At 58.7% G+C, this 17,478-nt stretch overlaps 2 protein-coding genes across 7 annotated transcripts; both read right to left on the reverse strand.

Moving 5' to 3' along the window:
• Positions 1-2,018: 2,018 nt before the first annotated feature.
• On the reverse strand, positions 2,019-7,744 carry STMN4 (stathmin 4). 6 transcript variants are annotated; one of them, XM_061461085.1, is made up of 6 exons: positions 7,592-7,742; positions 4,894-4,952; positions 4,374-4,469; positions 3,523-3,728; positions 3,135-3,326; positions 2,019-2,205 (listed from the first exon to the last, which is right to left on the reverse strand). In XM_061461085.1, the coding sequence occupies exons 2-6, from the start codon at positions 4,904-4,906 to the stop codon at positions 2,146-2,148; spliced, it is 567 nt and encodes a 188-aa protein (XP_061317069.1). In that variant the 5' UTR covers positions 4,907-4,952; positions 7,592-7,742; the 3' UTR covers positions 2,019-2,145. The 6 variants fall into 6 exon arrangements, with proteins under 6 accessions (XP_061317069.1, XP_061317068.1, XP_061317067.1 ...); XM_061461084.1 differs by having other exon boundaries at positions 3,523-3,731; XM_061461083.1 differs by lacking the exon at positions 2,019-2,205 and adding an exon at positions 2,212-2,652 and having other exon boundaries at positions 7,592-7,744.
• A 4,133-nt stretch (positions 7,745-11,877) lies between these two features.
• On the reverse strand, positions 11,878-16,681 carry TRIM35 (tripartite motif containing 35). Its single transcript, XM_061461087.1, has 7 exons — positions 16,598-16,681; positions 15,260-15,707; positions 14,203-14,298; positions 13,557-13,787; positions 13,390-13,412; positions 12,825-12,946; positions 11,878-12,526 (listed from the first exon to the last, which is right to left on the reverse strand). The coding sequence occupies exons 1-7, from the start codon at positions 16,678-16,680 to the stop codon at positions 11,961-11,963; spliced, it is 1,569 nt and encodes a 522-aa protein (XP_061317071.1). The 5' UTR covers position 16,681; the 3' UTR covers positions 11,878-11,960.
• Positions 16,682-17,478: the final 797 nt, after the last annotated feature.

A 17,478-nucleotide genomic window follows, 5' to 3' on the forward strand; every position in this document is an offset into this window, starting at 1 on the left:
AGAAATCCTTGGTGAGGGCTGGATCTTGAAACCAAAACCATTCGAGGATTCTATGAATACTGGTCCTGTGTCCTTTCTTGAATGGTTCCTTTTGATACGGCCCCTTTGCTGTTATACCTGCCCATAATGGGAACCCTGAGCACGGCTGCTGTGTTCACAGGGAGGTCTGGCCTTTGTTTTAATGTTGGCACTGAATCCCACACCCATGGGACCACCAGCTCTTTGGTTGGATACCCACCTTCCAAGGCTTCCCAGGGTCAGAGAGGGCCTGCTGAGCCCAGATCAGAGAGGATCAGGGCAGGGAGGACCTCCTTGGACCAGGAGGAAGGGGCAATTGTCCCCTCTGGAGTGCTAATCCTAACATTTGATGCCGTCACCTCTCTCAGGGTGAGGAAAAACAAGAGGGGAGTTGGTGCTGCTTCCTCCTTAGGGCTGGAGAACAAGAAATCCCTGGCTCTTCCCCTTGCCTTGAGGATGTGACATTTCCCTGTTGCCTGCTCCATGAATAGACAGAATGCCTCAGCTTAGACTTCGGCATGTCTCCAGCTACCTCCGTGCTTCCTTGCCATGCCAGCCAGCTCCCAGCACATGGCTGCAATCTGGCTCCAGCTCCCTGCTTCAGGTGTGGTGTAGGAGAGCATCACCACTGGGTGCCCCAGGGGTGCATGAGCCCAGGGTGCACAGCTGGGTGCAAGGGGCCGATAGTGCTGGAGGGCCAAAGGACTCCAAAGCTGCAGCAGTCCCACCACGCTGGGGTTTGGGCCGTGGGGGTGAAACAGACCCATCCCCTTGATACAAAAGCTCCCTCCCACCCTCATTTGCCCCAGCCCTGGTCGCTTTCCCCTTCCCAGTCTGACACTGGGGTGCCCCTTCTAAAAAAAGCCACACGGAAGACACTGCACAGATCATGAGAAAACGAAAGAAATGCCAAGGCAGTTTATTTACAACTGTTGTATACAAAAAAGGACAGCTCGTGCCACAGCTGGAACAGCCCCCCCATCTCCTTCACCCGCTGCCCTCTCCCGTGTTCTTCCCCCCAGGGCTCTGGGGCCTGGGTGAGCATCTTGGAGCACCGGTAAAGAGATGCGTTTCCCTCCAGACCTGAATCAGAGCTTGGGAAGCCTTGTCTGGCCATAGCGGAGAGCAAACCCTCTGCTAGCATCAGGGTTGGAGGCTGATGAGGTGCCAGGGCACCACAGCACTGGGACCGCTGCCTGCTGCTGCTTTCCCTCTTGTTTTTCCTTGTCCCTTCCATCATGGTTTCCACAGCCCTGCCCTGTTTTCCTCTCCTGCTCTCACTCCCTTTTCAATAGCCATCTGAGCCACCACCTCTAGAAGCCGATGGCTTTCCAGCTGCTCTAAAGCAGAAAAGGGGATTTCATCTAAGAGTTCCCACAGAGATGATTCTCAGGAGGTTTTTACCACCCCACCCCCCCAAAAAAAACCCACCAGCTCTTTGGGAAGTCATGGGCTTTTCAGTTTTTTTCCCTTGAAAAGGATCATCAGCATCTCCTACACATAAAGCCTTTGGAGCTGGTGAGCCTCACTCTCTGATCACCTCCAAGGCAGGGGATCTCTTCTCCCCCTTCCCCAAAATGGTTCTGTAAGGTCTATGGGCAAATAATGCTCGCTCGGGGCAAGAAACCTTGAGTCCAGGCGGGAAAAAGAGAGGGAGGGACGCCAAAAGATGGTGCCCATCGATGGGGTGGGATGAAGGAGAAGAGTGATGCCGGAGGGATGCCCGCCTGCCCGCCCTGCCTGCCCAGCACCAAATTAAAGTCACAGACAACGCACATTTCCCCCCCTTTCCCTCCCCACCCGCTTCATCCCCCTCCAGCTTTTCCCTGGGGGGGGTTCACCTCCTCCGCTTCACCAGCTCTTGGCTGTCTCTCCGGACCTGGTTGATGGGTGGCACACGAGACCCACCAAGGAGGTGGGCATCCCGAAGCCGGCTCCCTCCCTCCCACCCTCCCTCCTTTCTGCTCCCTCCCCACCCACCCCAAAACGACTAGGATGGCTTCACTGGTCAACTCTTTACATTCACGAACAAAGAAAGCAGAGGAACGTCCACCCTTCCACCGTCCGACCTTGCGCTGCGGCAGCCTCTGCCACCTCCCCGGAGCTGTCAGTTCAACCATTGCCTCTTTACCTGGAGGCCTCTTCCTTGAGCTCCTTGTTTTTCCTCACTTCTTCCGCGTGTTTGTCCTGTGGGAGGGGGTAGGAGGGAAGGAGGGGGGGACACGCGTTAGCTGGATGGACGTCAGGGTCCCCACGGGCAGGCCAGCGGCTTCAGAGGGGTTCGAAGGCACGAGGGCGTTCGCGAGGTTCATCCCCCGAGGGACACCACCGATGGGTCAACAGCGTCCTCTCCTCCCCTTGGGGTGTTTTAAGGACTGTGGAGGCACTCAGGGACAGATTGTCCTCGCCCTCTAGCTAGGAGGTAGACGTCAACCAGACAGGATGGACCGGGAGCCCCAAGGAGATGGGGTTAGCTCGGATTGTCCTTCATTATCTCGTGCTCTCTGCCTCTGACCCAAGGCTAGCTGAGGCGTTTGGAGAAGGGCACTGGGCGAGCTCCTTGCAGAAGGGATGTATTGGAGGGAGCTGAAGGTGGTGAGGGTGGGACCTTCCATGCTGAGGTTGGGAACAGACCTGCTTCGGGGAGAGAGAAGAGGTCTGCACAAGCTGGCAGGGTGGAAGCATCTCCTAGCACGGCAGCACGGACCCCTCCAGCTCCACCAGGGAGCTGATGGATCCACAGCTTCCAGGGAAGGGACCAGGGGAAGATCTGCCACCCAGGAGGTGGAAAGCTTGAAAGTGAAGGGTCACAGCCATCATGGTGGGACATGGGGAAAGCAAAAGGTATGGGTCCCAGCTCTCCACCCGCCGACCACTCGTGAGCCTATGGACACGTCAGGCTTGGTGGATCCCTGGGCAGGACCCCCCACCCCGGGTGGGATGCTGCACTTGGGTATTGCTGCATGGTGGGAAGGGAAGAGGTGGCTCCCATTTTGGTGGTGTCCCCAGGGGATAAAGCCAGCCCAAGAGCCATGCAGGGTGCCCAAGTGTGCCGTGACACCCTCCTGGACCAGTGACCCAGCATGTTGCCCCATCCCTCCTCACTGGGTTCTTACCTTCTCTTGCAAGCGCTCCAGCATGGCTGCTAAATGGGCCTCACGGTTCTCCTTGTTGGACTCCATCTTCTGCGCCAGCTTCTCCTTGGCCATTTTGATGAAGTTGTTGTTCTCCTCAATGGCTTTCTGGATGACCTCCCTCTCATGCTCCCGCTTCTCTGCCAGATGCTTCAGCAGCTCGGCTTCTTGGTACTGCGCAGACAAAGTAAACATGATGGTCATGGGGACCATGGGTCCCATCCCCACCTGGCTAAAACCACCCTCTCCAGACTCAGCACTGTCCCCAGAGGTGGGTGTATGCTGCTGAGTGAAAGCTTGCATGTTCCCATGGCATGTCCCCATGGCATGTCCCCATGCTGCACTGCTACACAGAAGCCACTGGACTTACCTTCCTCCTTTCCTCTGCCGCCTCCAGCTTCTTCTGGATCTCCTCCAGGGATGGGTCGCGTCGCCGGGGCAGGGAAGCGTTGAACTCAGGGATGCCATCAAATGATGGGGGCTTCAGGATGACCTCAAAGGACTGCCCTGAGGTGCGCTTGTTGAGCTCAATGACTTCCATGTCGGAGATGACACACCAGGTGAGGTCTACCGTGTCTGCTGGAGAGGGGCACGGGGTGACCACCAGCACGGACACATCCCATCCCTTCGGGCAAACCACCTCCACCTGCAGCCCCACCAAAGGGCCACCACCTTCACTCAAATCCCCATACCCTATAGCACCCCATTGTCATGCGTTGGGATATGCACACCTGTTAATGAGGCTGAGTGAGATGAGGGGCTGTGCATCCCACCGAGGGAGAGGTGAGCAAGCAAGGCAGAGTTCACCCTGCTCCAGGGAATGGGAACAAGACCGTGAAGCTCCTTTTTCTGCGGATTCCCCCCCACCTCCAGCTACCCAGGATGAGCACCCCAAGGCTGGGCATCCCCCTCCATCGCCGCTGTCGCCTCTGAACCTGCTGACATGAATCAGCCTGAATCACCCGGCACCGTCTGCCTAAAAATACCGAGCCCACGCCTGGTGCTTCGTGCAATGGTGGAGCCGTGGTGGAGCCGTGAAGGAGCAGAGCTGCCAGAGCCCCCCCATCCCAACCCAGCCCCCTGCTTCCAGACACTGCCAGAAACTGTGGAGCCACCCCTCTTGGTTTGAAGGTGACCCTGCTCATGCCAAGGGATTCCTGCAGACCCCTGCATCCCTCCCTTCATGCACCCCTTTTGCACGGGTGGGCAGCAGGGTCCTACCTTCATATGTGTATGCAGGCTTGCTCAGGGGGTCTGAGAGGAAACAGGAGCAAAAGAGGGAGACGAGAGGCAGCTCCTTCATCTTCTCTTTATAAGCTGGGAAGAGACGGTGGGATTGGGGTCAGAAGAGTGGGAGGCTCCATGTGCCAGGGGAGGACAGGGATGGGGATAGTGGCCGGCACTGAATGTGCCCAGATGTTGCAAGTAGGGTGAACTGACCTAGGGAAGCAAAGCGTGCAAAGGGGAAACTGAGGCACTCAGGGGTGGGGTGCTTTATTGATGGCCACATGGGTTATGTCTGTCCTGGTGTGTTAACCACACGCATGACACCTTGCTTGTCCCCACTGGGATGCTGTGAGCATCTCAGGGCACGGCTTAGCCTGGGGCACAGCCATCCCCAGGGTGGTTTGGATGGGGTCCTGCTCAAACTAGGGGTGCCCCAGCATGGGGTAGGTGCGAGGGTTGGATACATAGGGCCAGAAAAGCCATGCTGTCCCCTCTCCCTATGATGGTACCGTACCAGCCAGAGTCATGGCTTGAAGATCCTTGGGTGTCTGCAGCAAAGAGTGTTCCTGGGGCCTGGAGAAGGAAAGAGCCAGGATCAGTGCTGGGTGTTCAGGGGCTGGGGGTATTGCCATGACCACTGCCCATGCACAGCCTCCCACCCTGCACACCAGAATGAGCACACACTGGTGTGATGGGTACCCACCAGTGTGGTGAGGGACACACTGGGAGGTGTGAGGGGCACACAGACGTGGCGCGGTGTGATGGGTATGTGCTGTTGGCATAGGCATACCCTGGGATGGTGTGATGGGTTGGACATGCACTCGCCAGATAGGGTGGACACACACTGGTGGTGAGATGGGCACGCACTGGGATGATGGCAGCAGCTGGTGGGGAAGGAGCCTGCACAGCCCACACGTGTGCACACATGTGCCGGGAGCAGCAGGAACACACATGCGCACACACATGCACCGCAGACAAGGGTGACCCCTTTGCACAGCCTCTGCTGTGACCCAAGCACACCCCTGCTGCCCCTCCATTCACGTCTAGAGAGCCGCAGTCCTCAGCTCAGCCCCTGCCAGACCACACACAGAAGGACCACCTCTTGCATCCCCCTCTCCAGGGGTCTCTGTGGCTGTGGGTGAGGCGTGGGGGCATCCCCAGGGCTCCCCATCCGTCTGCCAGAGTGAGCACAAGAGCTGGTATGGGGCAGCAGCACCCAGAGATTCATTAAAACCTGAATAAACAAGGGCCATCCTCCTTTCTCGAGGTTTCGGGGGGACACAGTGGGGTGTCAGTGGCATCAGAGGGTTTTCCCAGCTGTGCCAAAATGGGGGCTGAGTTTGTTTTATGGAATTATTCATGGCTTTTGTTTTTAAGGGAAAGAAAAAATCCATTCTTTAAAATAGGGTCTTAAATCCTTGCAGCCTCCCAGGGAAGGAGCAGTATCTGTATACTGCTGTCCCACAGCAGTAACACCCCCAACCCAGCTGAACAAGGGAGGGTCCAGAGAAATCCCAGCCCCTCATCCCTCATCCTGCTGAGATCTGACACTGGGATTGCACAAATAACCTGCCCACAGCTTCCAGGGATTGCTGGGGAGGAAACACAGGGACAAAATGTGGGGGCACCTTTTGGGGACAGCTTCCCTGGAGATGCCCCCCTCTTCTCAGTGACCCCTGGAGTCAGGGCTGTTGGGTTTGGGGGTTACACAGGGGTTTGCTCCTCACCTGGCTGAAGGGTTTTGCCCAGGGCAGCTCCTGCCAAGCACAGTGCCGAAGCAGGGTGGGGATGCTCTGATGGATCGTGTGCCAGCACGAGGATGTGCCTGGCTGGAAAAACCATTTGCCTTGCTCGTGCCTCCCTATCCCTTGCACAACCAGCCCTAATCCTCATTTTCCCTGGTATCTGGATGCATTTTGTGCTACAAAAACCCCTGCTTCCAGACCTCACGTGGCGTTCATGCCCTGGCTGGAGGATAAAATGAAGACATCACCCATCAGACCCGAAATGGGGAGGAGGATGGGGTCCATGACCAGCGATGCTGTCAGCAGCCCCATTCCTCCTCCTCGCTGGATGAAGATGCTGTTCAAGGCATTTGGAGAGGAAACATCCTCCATGATGAGCTCCCTTCCCTCTCTGCCACCCCAGTGCCCCCGACCTGCATGGCCAGCCAAGGGGAGCGGGGTGTGGTTTGGGACCTGCTGCTGCTGTCACCCCCGGTCTGAAACCTCGCTCAAAACCCAGTGTGGAGAGGCTGTGGGAATGATCCTGCTCCCAGGGAGATGCACTGACTGGGAATCAGTGGGAATGATCCTGCTCCTGGAGAGCACATGGCGGAGGGGGCGATGCCACCCCAAGGAGCTGCATCTCTGAAACCCATGCATTGGGTTTCACGCCCTGATCTCCACTGTAGATCCTCTGAGCCGGTGGGGACCCCCCATTTTCCATCCCCTTCCCTGGGAGAAGCAGCAGAGGGAGGTGATGGAGGAATGGAGGGGCTCCCCACTCCCCCCCTTGAAGCGATGGATTCTTCACCCCATCTTTCCAAAGGAGAGACAGGGTGGCAGCTGCCTCCTCCCTCCCTTCCCCTTTCTTTTTCTCCCTCCCTGGAATAAATCTTTCAGCGCCTGCTGGAGCAGGTCACCTCCACCAGCATCCTGCCACCATCAATAATTCAGACCAGCCCTGCCCTCCGGGTGGGGGCTCCTGTACCCGCGTTTGGGATGAGTGTGCTCCGGGCAGGGTGACGCCCCCACCTCGGGGTCCTGGGGATAGTGGGGTACGGCTCCCCCCAGGGGTGCTGGAGCAGAGGATGCTGAGCCCCATCCCTGTATCCCCACAGCATGGGCGTGGGCTGCCACGCGTGGCTGGATGAAGCCCGTGGAGCGAGGGAGATAGAAGGGAATGCGAGGAGCTCTCCAGCAGCCCGAGCTCGGCTGTCGAGGCGGGGAACACACACCAGCCCCCTGCGGGAAGAGGTACCTGCTCGGGTCGCAGCGGGTGCGTCCCAAAAGGGATGTACTGGGGGACGATGGAGGGATGGGGAAAAAGAGGGGTGTCGCGGGCACAAAGCGACATCCAGGTACCCTCCTGGAAAAATGCCCCCTCCTCAACCCCTCCCAGAAGAACTTTTCTCTTTCCAAACCAGACACACACACACCACACACAGACACCCCCCCGTGGAGCAAAGCGGTCCCCCCCATCGCACTCACCGCTCCGCCGGCGCTCAGGCTGCTCCTCCGCGCTCTCTGGGCTCCTTTAACGCGGGCGCGGGGGGTCTGCACGGAGCATCCCAGCCGGGGGGCCCGGAGCCCCCCATGACATCACCCCCCCGCCCCCATGACATCACCTCCCCGGCCCGCCATTGGAGCAGCAGCGCCGCCGCCGCTGATTGGCCCGGGGGCTCTACGAACCGGGTACCAGCCCGGTGACATCACACCCAACTGCTATTTTCGGGATGGGCCTGGGAATAATAATGGAAAACGTATTAAAAAGGGGGAAGAAAAAAAGGATAAAAAGGAAAGGGGGTGTGTGGGGGAGATGCATTTAGACCCAAAAAAGGGGTTTTGGTGGAGTTCTGGGGGGGTGATGGGTTGAAAGGGGTGTGGGCATGATGGAATGCAAGGTTTGATTCTCTGCTAGAGCAGGACAAAGCTGGAGAGTGGCAAAATTACAAAGAAGGGAACACAGAGGGTTTAATGGGCCTTAATGGCATCCCCCACCTCACACCCATGGGTTGTCATCTCCATGGTGGGGAGAAACAGGGTGTCCCCTCCATCCTCCCAGGGCTGGGATGCGGTGTGACCCATTCCCAGCCCCAGTGGCACATAAGACTCGTTATCCTTCTTCTACAAACTGGGTAAGGGGAGCTTGGAGAGGCCGAGTCCCAAATCCTGAAGCTATTTTGGTGCGATGCTGCTGCGGATGCTGAGGTGAGAGGGGATCCCCAGGGAGCCCCAGAAGAAGTCAGACATCCCTTTAGAGCTGTGCCCTTCCCTTAAACTGACTCTCCTTTCCCCAGATCTGCTTCACCCTGACCTATTTGTCACTGACGGCGGCTCCTGACGGTGATCACAGGCCCGGCACCCCTGGGAAACCGTGTGGGTATATTTAGGTGCTGGTCTCCTCTATTATGCAATGAGCATAAGGGCAATGTGGGGAGGTGGTTCCCCATGGAAAACAAATGTAGGGTGGTTTTGCAAAGCCCATGGCTGCAGGACATGAGGAAGGACAGGGTGACCCAGCTGGAAATGGGGTTGAGATCATACATGTGACACCGCAGCTTGGCTTTGAGTTATCCATCACATCCTGCATAAACAGTATCAATGACGTGTTGCTTCCCTCCAACAGGCTCCTCTCTGCACGAGTGATGAGCGAGCTCCATGCCCCAGCCCCCAGCTCAACAGAACTCATGTGCCCATGCAGATGTGGGTGCCATGGATGGAATGCCCTTGGGACATGCGAGGAGCTGAAGCCCTGAGACAGACTGGACAAGGGGAAGAAAGAGTCAAGAGGCAGCAGCCAACTGGGGGACAAAGAGCCATTGTGGGGATCCACGTGGCTGCAGGATGGTCCCTGATGCAGCTGGCACCAGGGATCATGGCTCTCTCAGCCACTGCAGATGCTCTGAGGGGTCTCATCTGGAGCTGTCTTCTTGTCCCCTGGCTCCACAAGACCAGCAATGTTGGGGAATGGAGCTTGGTTTCAGTCCCTGGAGACCCTGTGCAAGGCTGTGGCTCTGGGGACACTTGGTGGGCACCATCCCTGAGGGCTTCCAACCTCTGCCCTGCCAGCTCTCCCGGCTGCCCCAGGGAACTGCTTTTCCCTGGCAGTGTGTGCTGGTGCCAGTGAAACAAGGTGCAGAAAACGGAGACCAAGGAGATTTGGGTCTGCCCAGGGTGGTGGGGACTGTGGGCTGCCATGGACCACTTCTTTCACATTCAAGCTTTCCCTGGGTTTGGGACCATCTCCAGGATAGGAGATGGCAGGAGGAGAGGCTGGCCATGGAGCCAGGCTGGTTTTGGGGTGGAAAGAGCCCCGGCAGCAAGAGGAGTTCCACAAGAGAAACATGAAGAAAAGGGTTTGCTAATTCCTACGGCTGCAGCCTGCTGGCTCAGGGAAACTTGCTCAGCATCCCAGTGCCAGCATGGGCGGAGGGGATAGGAGAGATCGGGAAAACCCCGTGTGCAGGCTGTGCTCCATCCAGCTGGCCGTGCAGAAAGGTCCGTGTGTGCAGGGATGATGCCCCTCTGCCCAAAGTGGGCACCCCAGGGGGACCCTGAGGATGGGGCGAGTGTATTTGGTGTTTTGCCGTCCTACAGCCATACTCGGGGGGTTGCAGGGCTGGAGGAGGGCTCTGCACCCCCTCTCTCTATTCCTCTCCCTGGACATCTCCGACCTCCACCCCTCCAACATTCAATATCCACAGATCCTTCAGCGAGAAGATCCGCAGGTTTGGACTCCCCTTATCCCAGAGGATTCATGGTCCTGGGAAGACGTGGAGCATCCCAGTCACCGCAGTCTCAGCCCCATCCACCTTCCCCAGCGCTCAGGACCCAGAGCAGGATACGTCCCCAGGATCCCTCATCCAGGGCTGGGCCATCCCGGGAATCCTCCTTCTGGGGGGTCCCCTCCATTTTTGCTCCCCACCCCTCCGGGATGCACCAGCCCTAGCGCTGGGTACCAGCGGTGAGGGAAGGCGGGCGGGGGGAAGGGGGGGGGGGGGGAAAGGTGCTGTTCTCCCTCGGATTGGTCAGAAATTACATCATCGCGGGGCTGCGAGCCAATGGGAGAGCTGCCTGCCTCTCCGAAATATCATCCGGTCCTAAAAACGCTGGGAGGGGAGATCAGTACAGCCTGATGGGGGGGGGGGGGTGTGTGTGTGTGTCTATACAGCAACCCCAGCCCTCACCTGCTTAGATTCACTCCTTCTTCCCCACCCGGATACCAGGGAGTCCCATGCGCACCCATGGAGCCATCCCACTTGCAGGGGAAGGATGGATGGGGATGGGATGCATGGGGATGTGGATAGGGATGGGGATCCTGGGCAGCCAGAGGGCTCCACCCTCTGCAAGAGCAGCCAAAAATGAGGCTAAACCAATAAACATCATTATAATCATAATAAATGAAATCGGGTGTGCCAGCAAGTGCTCAGTCCTGGGGAAGCATCACCTATTTATGTGCCTCTGTGGGACAAAATCAAGCCCTGGGGAAGATGCAGGTACCATTTATTAAACTAACACCTGCAGAGTCTTCAGGATCCAACCGGTTCATTCATTCCTATTGGTTCCTGCAAACCAGTTTTTCACCGAATGATTTGGAAAAAATCAAAATGCTTCTGTTTCGCTGCCCAAAGCAACGTCTCTTTTCACTTTTTATTGCTGTTTGCACCCCGGGCACCTGCTCTGGCACTTGCAGCCACAGGAGGGAAATGTTCCCTTCGGGCCTTACAAAGAGTAAACACCTCCTCCTGCTCCAGCCCCATCAGCCCAGAGAGCTCCATTGGCTTTTGTTGTTCCCAAACAACACCTTTCTTGTGCCTAAGCTGGCTGCAGGATGCCCGAATTTCCAGACACTGCCAGTTTGTAAGGGGGTGATAAGCAGCATAAGGGTATGGCGCAGGGCAGGAGATGGGATGCCTGTGCTCATTTTCCTCTTTTCCCAGTATCCAGGGATGTTCAGTTGAAAACAGATAACATGAGCTGAAGCCAAGAAGGCGGAGGAGTCCCTGGGTGGCCCCCGCACCGCACGCCTCCAACTCTCCCTGTTGTTTTTCCACCCCCAGCTCTAGTTCCTAAGAAGCATCCTATGCAAATGGTGAGAAACCATAGAAACCACCCGTTAATATCAGTATCCTGCCGGTGAGGTCCTGGCTGGGCCAGCACCAGGCAGTGAGGGCAGCTCGGCTCCCCAGGCATCCCCCCCTTTCCCCAGGACATCACCTTCAAACCCCAAGGGTTCACCAGGCTGGAGGAAAAAGCCTTTTGGGAACTATTAATGTCAGGCCATACCCAGCAAGGGGTTGTAGAGGCTGTTTTTGTCTCTCCCCATCCCAATTCTGAGCCTCCTCCACCTCCAAACCCCAACTGCACATCGGCACCCTGCTCTGGGACATGGGGATTTATGGAAAAGTCCTTCAAGGGGTGTGAAGCGATGGGGATAAGGGTTGGAGGGGATGGGTTGTTGCTCTCAAGGATGTCCCCACTAATAGTTTTCCTTGTAGAGGGGAAAGACAAGCTTCTGCCTGAGTAAAGCCAAGCTGTGTGGGATTCCTCCCTCCCCACAGAGTTCAGGAGCCCCCAGATAGTTTAATTTCCTATTTACAGCACCCTGGCAGGGAGATACCTCTTCCGCAAAGCCTTCCCAGCTTTGATTCAGGAGGGATGCAGGAAAGGAACAAAAGTGAGTTGAACACCGAGAGATGGAAAAAGAGCAAAATGTTTATTAATGAGAAAAAAATAAAGAAGAGACAGTACATCCATACATGGCTTTTGTCCTGTTCTTTTTCCTGAGGAAAGCTAAAAGAGCACCAGAAGAACCCCAAATACAGGTAGAGGCAGTGGTGGCAGGAGATGGTGGCCACTAGACAGGCACATCCTCATGGACTTGGACCCGGAGGGGACAGATGCGGAGCGAACTGGGCATCGCACCCACCGGTCTACCCCCAATGTAGAAGTAGGGGAAGACAGTGCCACCAAACTTCTCATGGAAGGTGTAGATGTGGGTCTTGTGGTCAGCGTCGTAGAAGGACAGCTCCCCTTCATCACAGTCCAGCTCCACACGGATCCGTCTCACGTTGCCCATCGCCGTCTCAGACCGTGCCATGTTGGATGCTCGGCACAGCTCACTGTCCTTCCCGGACAGGCTGTAGATGTACCAGAAGCCGGAGCGAGCATCATGGTGGAAGGTCCAGTGGCTGCCACTGCGCAGCCGGGCCACCCCCACCCTCCAGTTCTTGATGGTGCCCAGGTCCACCTCCCATGTGTGGAAGCCGGTGGAGAAGCCACAGGAGCCCAGGATGCAGGGGGCTGAGGTGAAGCGCTCGGGGTTCTCCACCAGCAGCTTGTAGCCCCCATTGGTGACGCTGGTGAGGTCCTCGGACACCGAGAGCCAGCCCGCCGCGGAGTTAGGGTTGAAGCTAAAGGGCACTGTGGTGGGGATGTGTGTTAGGAGCCCAGCTTGCTGCAGTGATGAGCTTACAGGCACCCACCCGTCCACCCACCCTCCCTCCCTTTCCTAACCCAGTTCACCATGGAGAAATGCACCTTCCAGGGCTTCCCTTTTGGGATGCAAGTGCCCCAGAGCACCCTTTATGCTCTCCAACATCCCAGCTATGGCCATGGCTGCTCCATGCTCCTCTTCAGCACCCACCACCCCTTAGGCTGCCCCATACAAAGGCTGCTTTAGCCCTGGGATGACCCCTTTGGAGTGGACCCAGTACCTCACCTACAGTGATGATGTCCAGCATCTTCTTCCACACATTGTACTGCAGTGAGCCCAGGTACTTGGGGACATCGAGAAGCATCCCTGACTGCACAGGCTCTGGCTCCTCAGCTGTGCAGGCAATCCTAGGGCAGGGGCAGAGGACGGAGATGGGTCAGGGATGAAGGGACTGACTGGGTCTCCTGGCATCTGCATTTTAGCCAGAGCTTCCCCACCAGCACCCCACATCTCCCAAACCTAGCTCTCACCCCACAAGGGTCCCAGCACCAAATCCCCCCAACATCACAGTTCTAATGCTTCCCACAACACCTGCAATTTTGATTTGTTTCTGCATATGTGCCCCCTATCCTGCCCAGAGGCACCTAGGGGTGCTGCCTGGCCCTGGGGACCCTCTGAGCTGGAGCACCCATACCTGAGGGGTACACAAAAGGAACTCACCTGGGGCAGAGACCTTGCTCTGCAGCCAGGCAGCAGACCCCATTCACCCCCAAGGAGAGGATATGGGGGCTCAACAACCCTGAGCACCCTGTGCCACCAGGCAGGGGACACAGCAGGGACCAGGACTTACCTGCGCTTGCGGTTCTTGTGGGTCTGAAAGAGAAGGAGATACGAGGCATCAGACCCTGGCTTGTAAGGACTCACAGGGGCTTGCAAACACTGAAAGGATCACCCAGTGCCCTGCTGGCACCCCAGCAGAGATGCCAAGCATGGGGCAGCACCCCGGCAGGGCTTTACCATGAGGAAGGTGTAGTCATCCTTCTTGAGGTCCACCTGGAGCTGGCGGGCTTCGTTGAGCAGGGCTCGGCTCTCATCCGCCAACTGCTTCATCTTGCCCTCAAGGGTGCTGTGCTTGCGCCGCGCCTCCTCCTGCAGCTGGGCCAGCAGTGCCTGCTCCTCACTCCGCAGGAACTCATGCAGCTTCTCAAACTCCTTCCTGATCTGCTCCTCCAGCCGCATCACTTCCACCTGCCCCGTGTGGGGATGTCAGCACCTCCCTTCGGAGCACCCCACTCCCCTGGGCTCACAACAGCCTTCCATAAGCACTTCTCTGGAGCCCCCCTCAACCAGCTCCAGCACTCAGGGACCTGCCAGGCTCCAACCAGGACCATGCTGCCCTCCCCAGATCCCAATTCCTGCTCCCACAGCAGGCACAGCCCCATCACCCTGCTCCTCAAGTCCCCATCTGAGTCCTTCCTCCCCCATCATCACCCTCCTCACCGAGGGATGGAGCATCCCAGAGTGGGTGCAGTGTCCCACACCAGAGCCACCTGCTCTCCTGCCCGGGGTGTGTGCATGCATGTGCATGCATTTACACATGTATGCATGTGTTTGCACACGTGCGTCTGGATCCACTGCCTCCCTGCTCATAGGGACCATGCACCTGGTTGTGTTTGGAGATGGACTCATAGGAGCGATGCACAGCCCCGAAATCCTTTGCCTTATCCCGCAGGGAAGACTCCATGTTCTTCAGCTTGGCCTGTGGGGAGGAGATGCCTTCAGGACCTTCACAAGCCTACACCCAGGGTTTCCAGTGCAGAAAGACAAGAGTTCCAAGCCCAGTAGGATGTGGTTAAGCAGGATGCTTGCTCCATCCACACATTCCCCTCCTGCGGCTGAGGTCAGCCCCTCACAGGGCCATGCAAACACGCTGCTGCTGTGAGGCAGAGAAGCTTTGCTCCCTGACAAATCCTCCCTGCTGTTTTAAGCCCTTCTACTGATGCACCATCAAGTCCCTGCCTGCCCTGGTGCTGCTGGCAGCCCGTCAAGACTTGCAAAGCAGCAGCCCCACGTCTGCCCCGCCACATTTGAAATCTGGCTCGTCCCTGTGGGCTGAGTCAGGGCAGCAGCGGCTGCTTTCCCAGCCAGGAAACACGGTGGATCCTGGCATGATGCCCGGCTGCTGGCCAGAGCCCATCTCCTCCCCCTCCTCCTCCCCATGCAGCCATGACCCATCTGGCCCCACAGGGCTTGGGGCTGCCTCCCCATCCCACATCCCTCCCTGGCTGGGGGAGTTGTGCAACCCCCATCCCAAACACACTCCTAACCCCGAGGCGCTGCTGCAATAATCAGCTGCTGCAACAACCAGCGTGGCCAGACCCAGCCCAGCCCAGTGGAGGAAATGCAGGGACCTGGCTGCTCTCCAAACCCCTAGAGCATCGCCCTGCTCCCCTTTCCCGTGGGGCAAAGCACCATCGGGGTGGCACTGAGTAATTACTGGGCAGGGAGCGCATTGGGGGCACTCATGTGGGACTCACTCTTGCAGTGCGGCAGCTCTGTCCCTCATCCCAGCACACTGGTGGGTACAATCACACTTTGGCGCGAGTCAAAGCCATGTGCTGGCAAGTTGGTGCCATGGGGTGTGCGGGCTGGACCCCTCCAGATACTGGGGTGCCTCCACCCGCCATCCCTCCTCCCTCTATGCCTAGAACATTCCTCACCCTGAAGTCCGTCGCCACCTCCTGCACCGGCCGCATCTTGTGTCCTTCGTGCTGCTTGGAGCTCTGGCAGACAAAGCACGCCAGCTCCTTATCCTCCAGGCAGAAGAGTTTGGCTTCCTCGTGATGCAGGGGACAGAGGGTGGCCGCGCGGCCCTGCCGCTGCCCTTCATCCTTGAGGATCATCTCCACCAGGTTGTTGAGCGTGTGGTTGATGCGCAGGTCATCGAAGGAGGAGGGCTCCTTGCAGACGGGGCAGACGTGGCGCTGGTGCTCCCAGGAACGGCTCACGCAGCCCTTGCAGAAGTTGTGGCCGCAGCAAAGTGTCACGGCTTCCCGGAAAGGGTCGTAGCAGATGGGGCACAGCAGCTCCTCCTTGAAGGTGGCCGTGGAAGACGAAGGCAAGACCTCTGAGCTGCTGCCACCGTCGCTGGCTCCTTTCTCCATGGCGCTGGGGAGAGGGGGGATAGAGAGAGATTGGAGCGGCGCTTTCCGGGATTCCCGGCTGGAAAAAAAGCCCCGTTCCTGATGCAATCGGTTTCCTGCCGGTGACTCACCCGCTCCCGCCCCGGGCAGCGCTCGCCTGACTGACACCACCCAGGGCGCGCTCCACAACGCGCTCCGACAGCGCGGGGAAGCGGCCGGACCCCGCGCGGGGCGGCTTCGTGGCCCGGACCCACAGCTCGGGGCTCTCCTCCATCCCAGGGCAGCGCCGGTGCCCAGACCCGGGTCCCTATACTCGGTACTTGCGCCCGGACCCAGGCCGGCAGCCCCGGGGCAACCCCGGCGCCCCAACTCAGTGTTGCTGCAGCGCCCAGACCAGGACCCTCGCAGCCGGCACCCAACCTCGGTGCTGCTCCGGTGCCCTGACCGCCACCTCCACCTCTGGCGCTGCTTCGGACCCGCACCCCCAGTGCTTTCCCGCGGGGTCCGGGTCCGGACCCGGACCCAGACTTCCTGCGCTGCTCCGGTGCCCTGACCGGAACCCCCAAGCCAGAGACAGCCGCGGTGCCTAGATCCGGGGTCCCATCTCCGTTGTTCTACCCTGGGGCCCGGATCCCCAAGCTCAGGACAGCCCCGGTGCCCAGACCCGGATCCCTATGCCCGGTACTTTACCCGGGGCCCGGAGCCAGGCCGCCAGCCCCGGATCCTCAACCTCGGTACTGCTCCGGTGCCCTAACCGGGACCGGGACTACCACGTCCAGGGCTGCCCCACAGCCCAGACCGCAGCCCACGAGGCAGCCCCAGTGCCCGGACCCCGGCGCTCCCCTAGTGCACGGCGAGTGCTCAGCGCCGTGCTCCCGGGTTCCAAGGAGAATAGGGGAGTTAGGGGGTTCCTACCTTGCCGAGGGCGAATAGCAACGCCTGCAGCGGCCCCTCCACCGCGACAGGCGGCGAGGGGTCCGGGCGGACATCTGCAGCATCCCGGTGCCGGGGCTCGTTTAGGGCTGGCAGCGGTAGGGCGGAGAGGGACGGAGCGGGGCGGAGCAGGGGCCGGGCCTCAGGCGCCGGGGCGGGTGCTGAGGGGGGATCTTCACCGGTTCATGACACTCCTCCCGGGACAAGCACGGTCGGGGGGGGGGGGGGTGTGTTGGATATTAGGGCTCTCCTGTGCCCCCTTCCCCCGGTGGAACTGGAGTCACTGACACCCACTTGCTCACTTCCCTCTGTAGCTACAAGAGCTGGAGGCTGCTCTGTCCCTTGTCGGGAATGAGGTTCCCAAACACTGAATCCTAGAATCCCAGAATGGTCTGAGTTGGAAGGGACCTTAAAGCTCATCCAGTTCCAACCCCCTGTCACAGGCAGGGACACCTTCCACTAGACCAGGTTGCTCCAAGCCCCATCCAACCTGGCCTTGAACACTGCCGGGGATGGGGCAGCCACAGCTTCCCTGGGCAACCTGTGCCAGGGCCTCACCACCCTCACAGGGAACAACTTCTGCCTAAGAGCTCATCCCAGTCTCCCCTCTGCCAGGTTAAAGCCATTCCCCCTTGTCCTGTCCCTACAGGCCCTTGTCAAAAGCCCCTCTCCAGCTTTCTTGTCAGCCCCTTTAGGCACTGGAAGCTGCTCTAAGGTCTCTGTGGAGCCTTCTCTTCTCCAGACTGAACAAGCCCAGCTCTCTCAGCCTGTCTCCATAGCAGAGGTGCGCCAGCCCTCAGAGCATCTTCATGGCCTCCTCTGGACTCGCTCCAACAGCTCCACGTCCCTCTTCCGCATGTTGG

The sequence above is a fragment of the Pezoporus flaviventris genome, unplaced genomic scaffold, assembly GCF_033815535.1.
Source record: "Pezoporus flaviventris isolate CSIRO_AGI_PZ_B2104156 unplaced genomic scaffold, CSIRO_AGI_Pfla_v1 ptg000031l, whole genome shotgun sequence".
Classification (NCBI taxonomy): domain Eukaryota; kingdom Metazoa; phylum Chordata; class Aves; order Psittaciformes; family Psittacidae; genus Pezoporus; species Pezoporus flaviventris.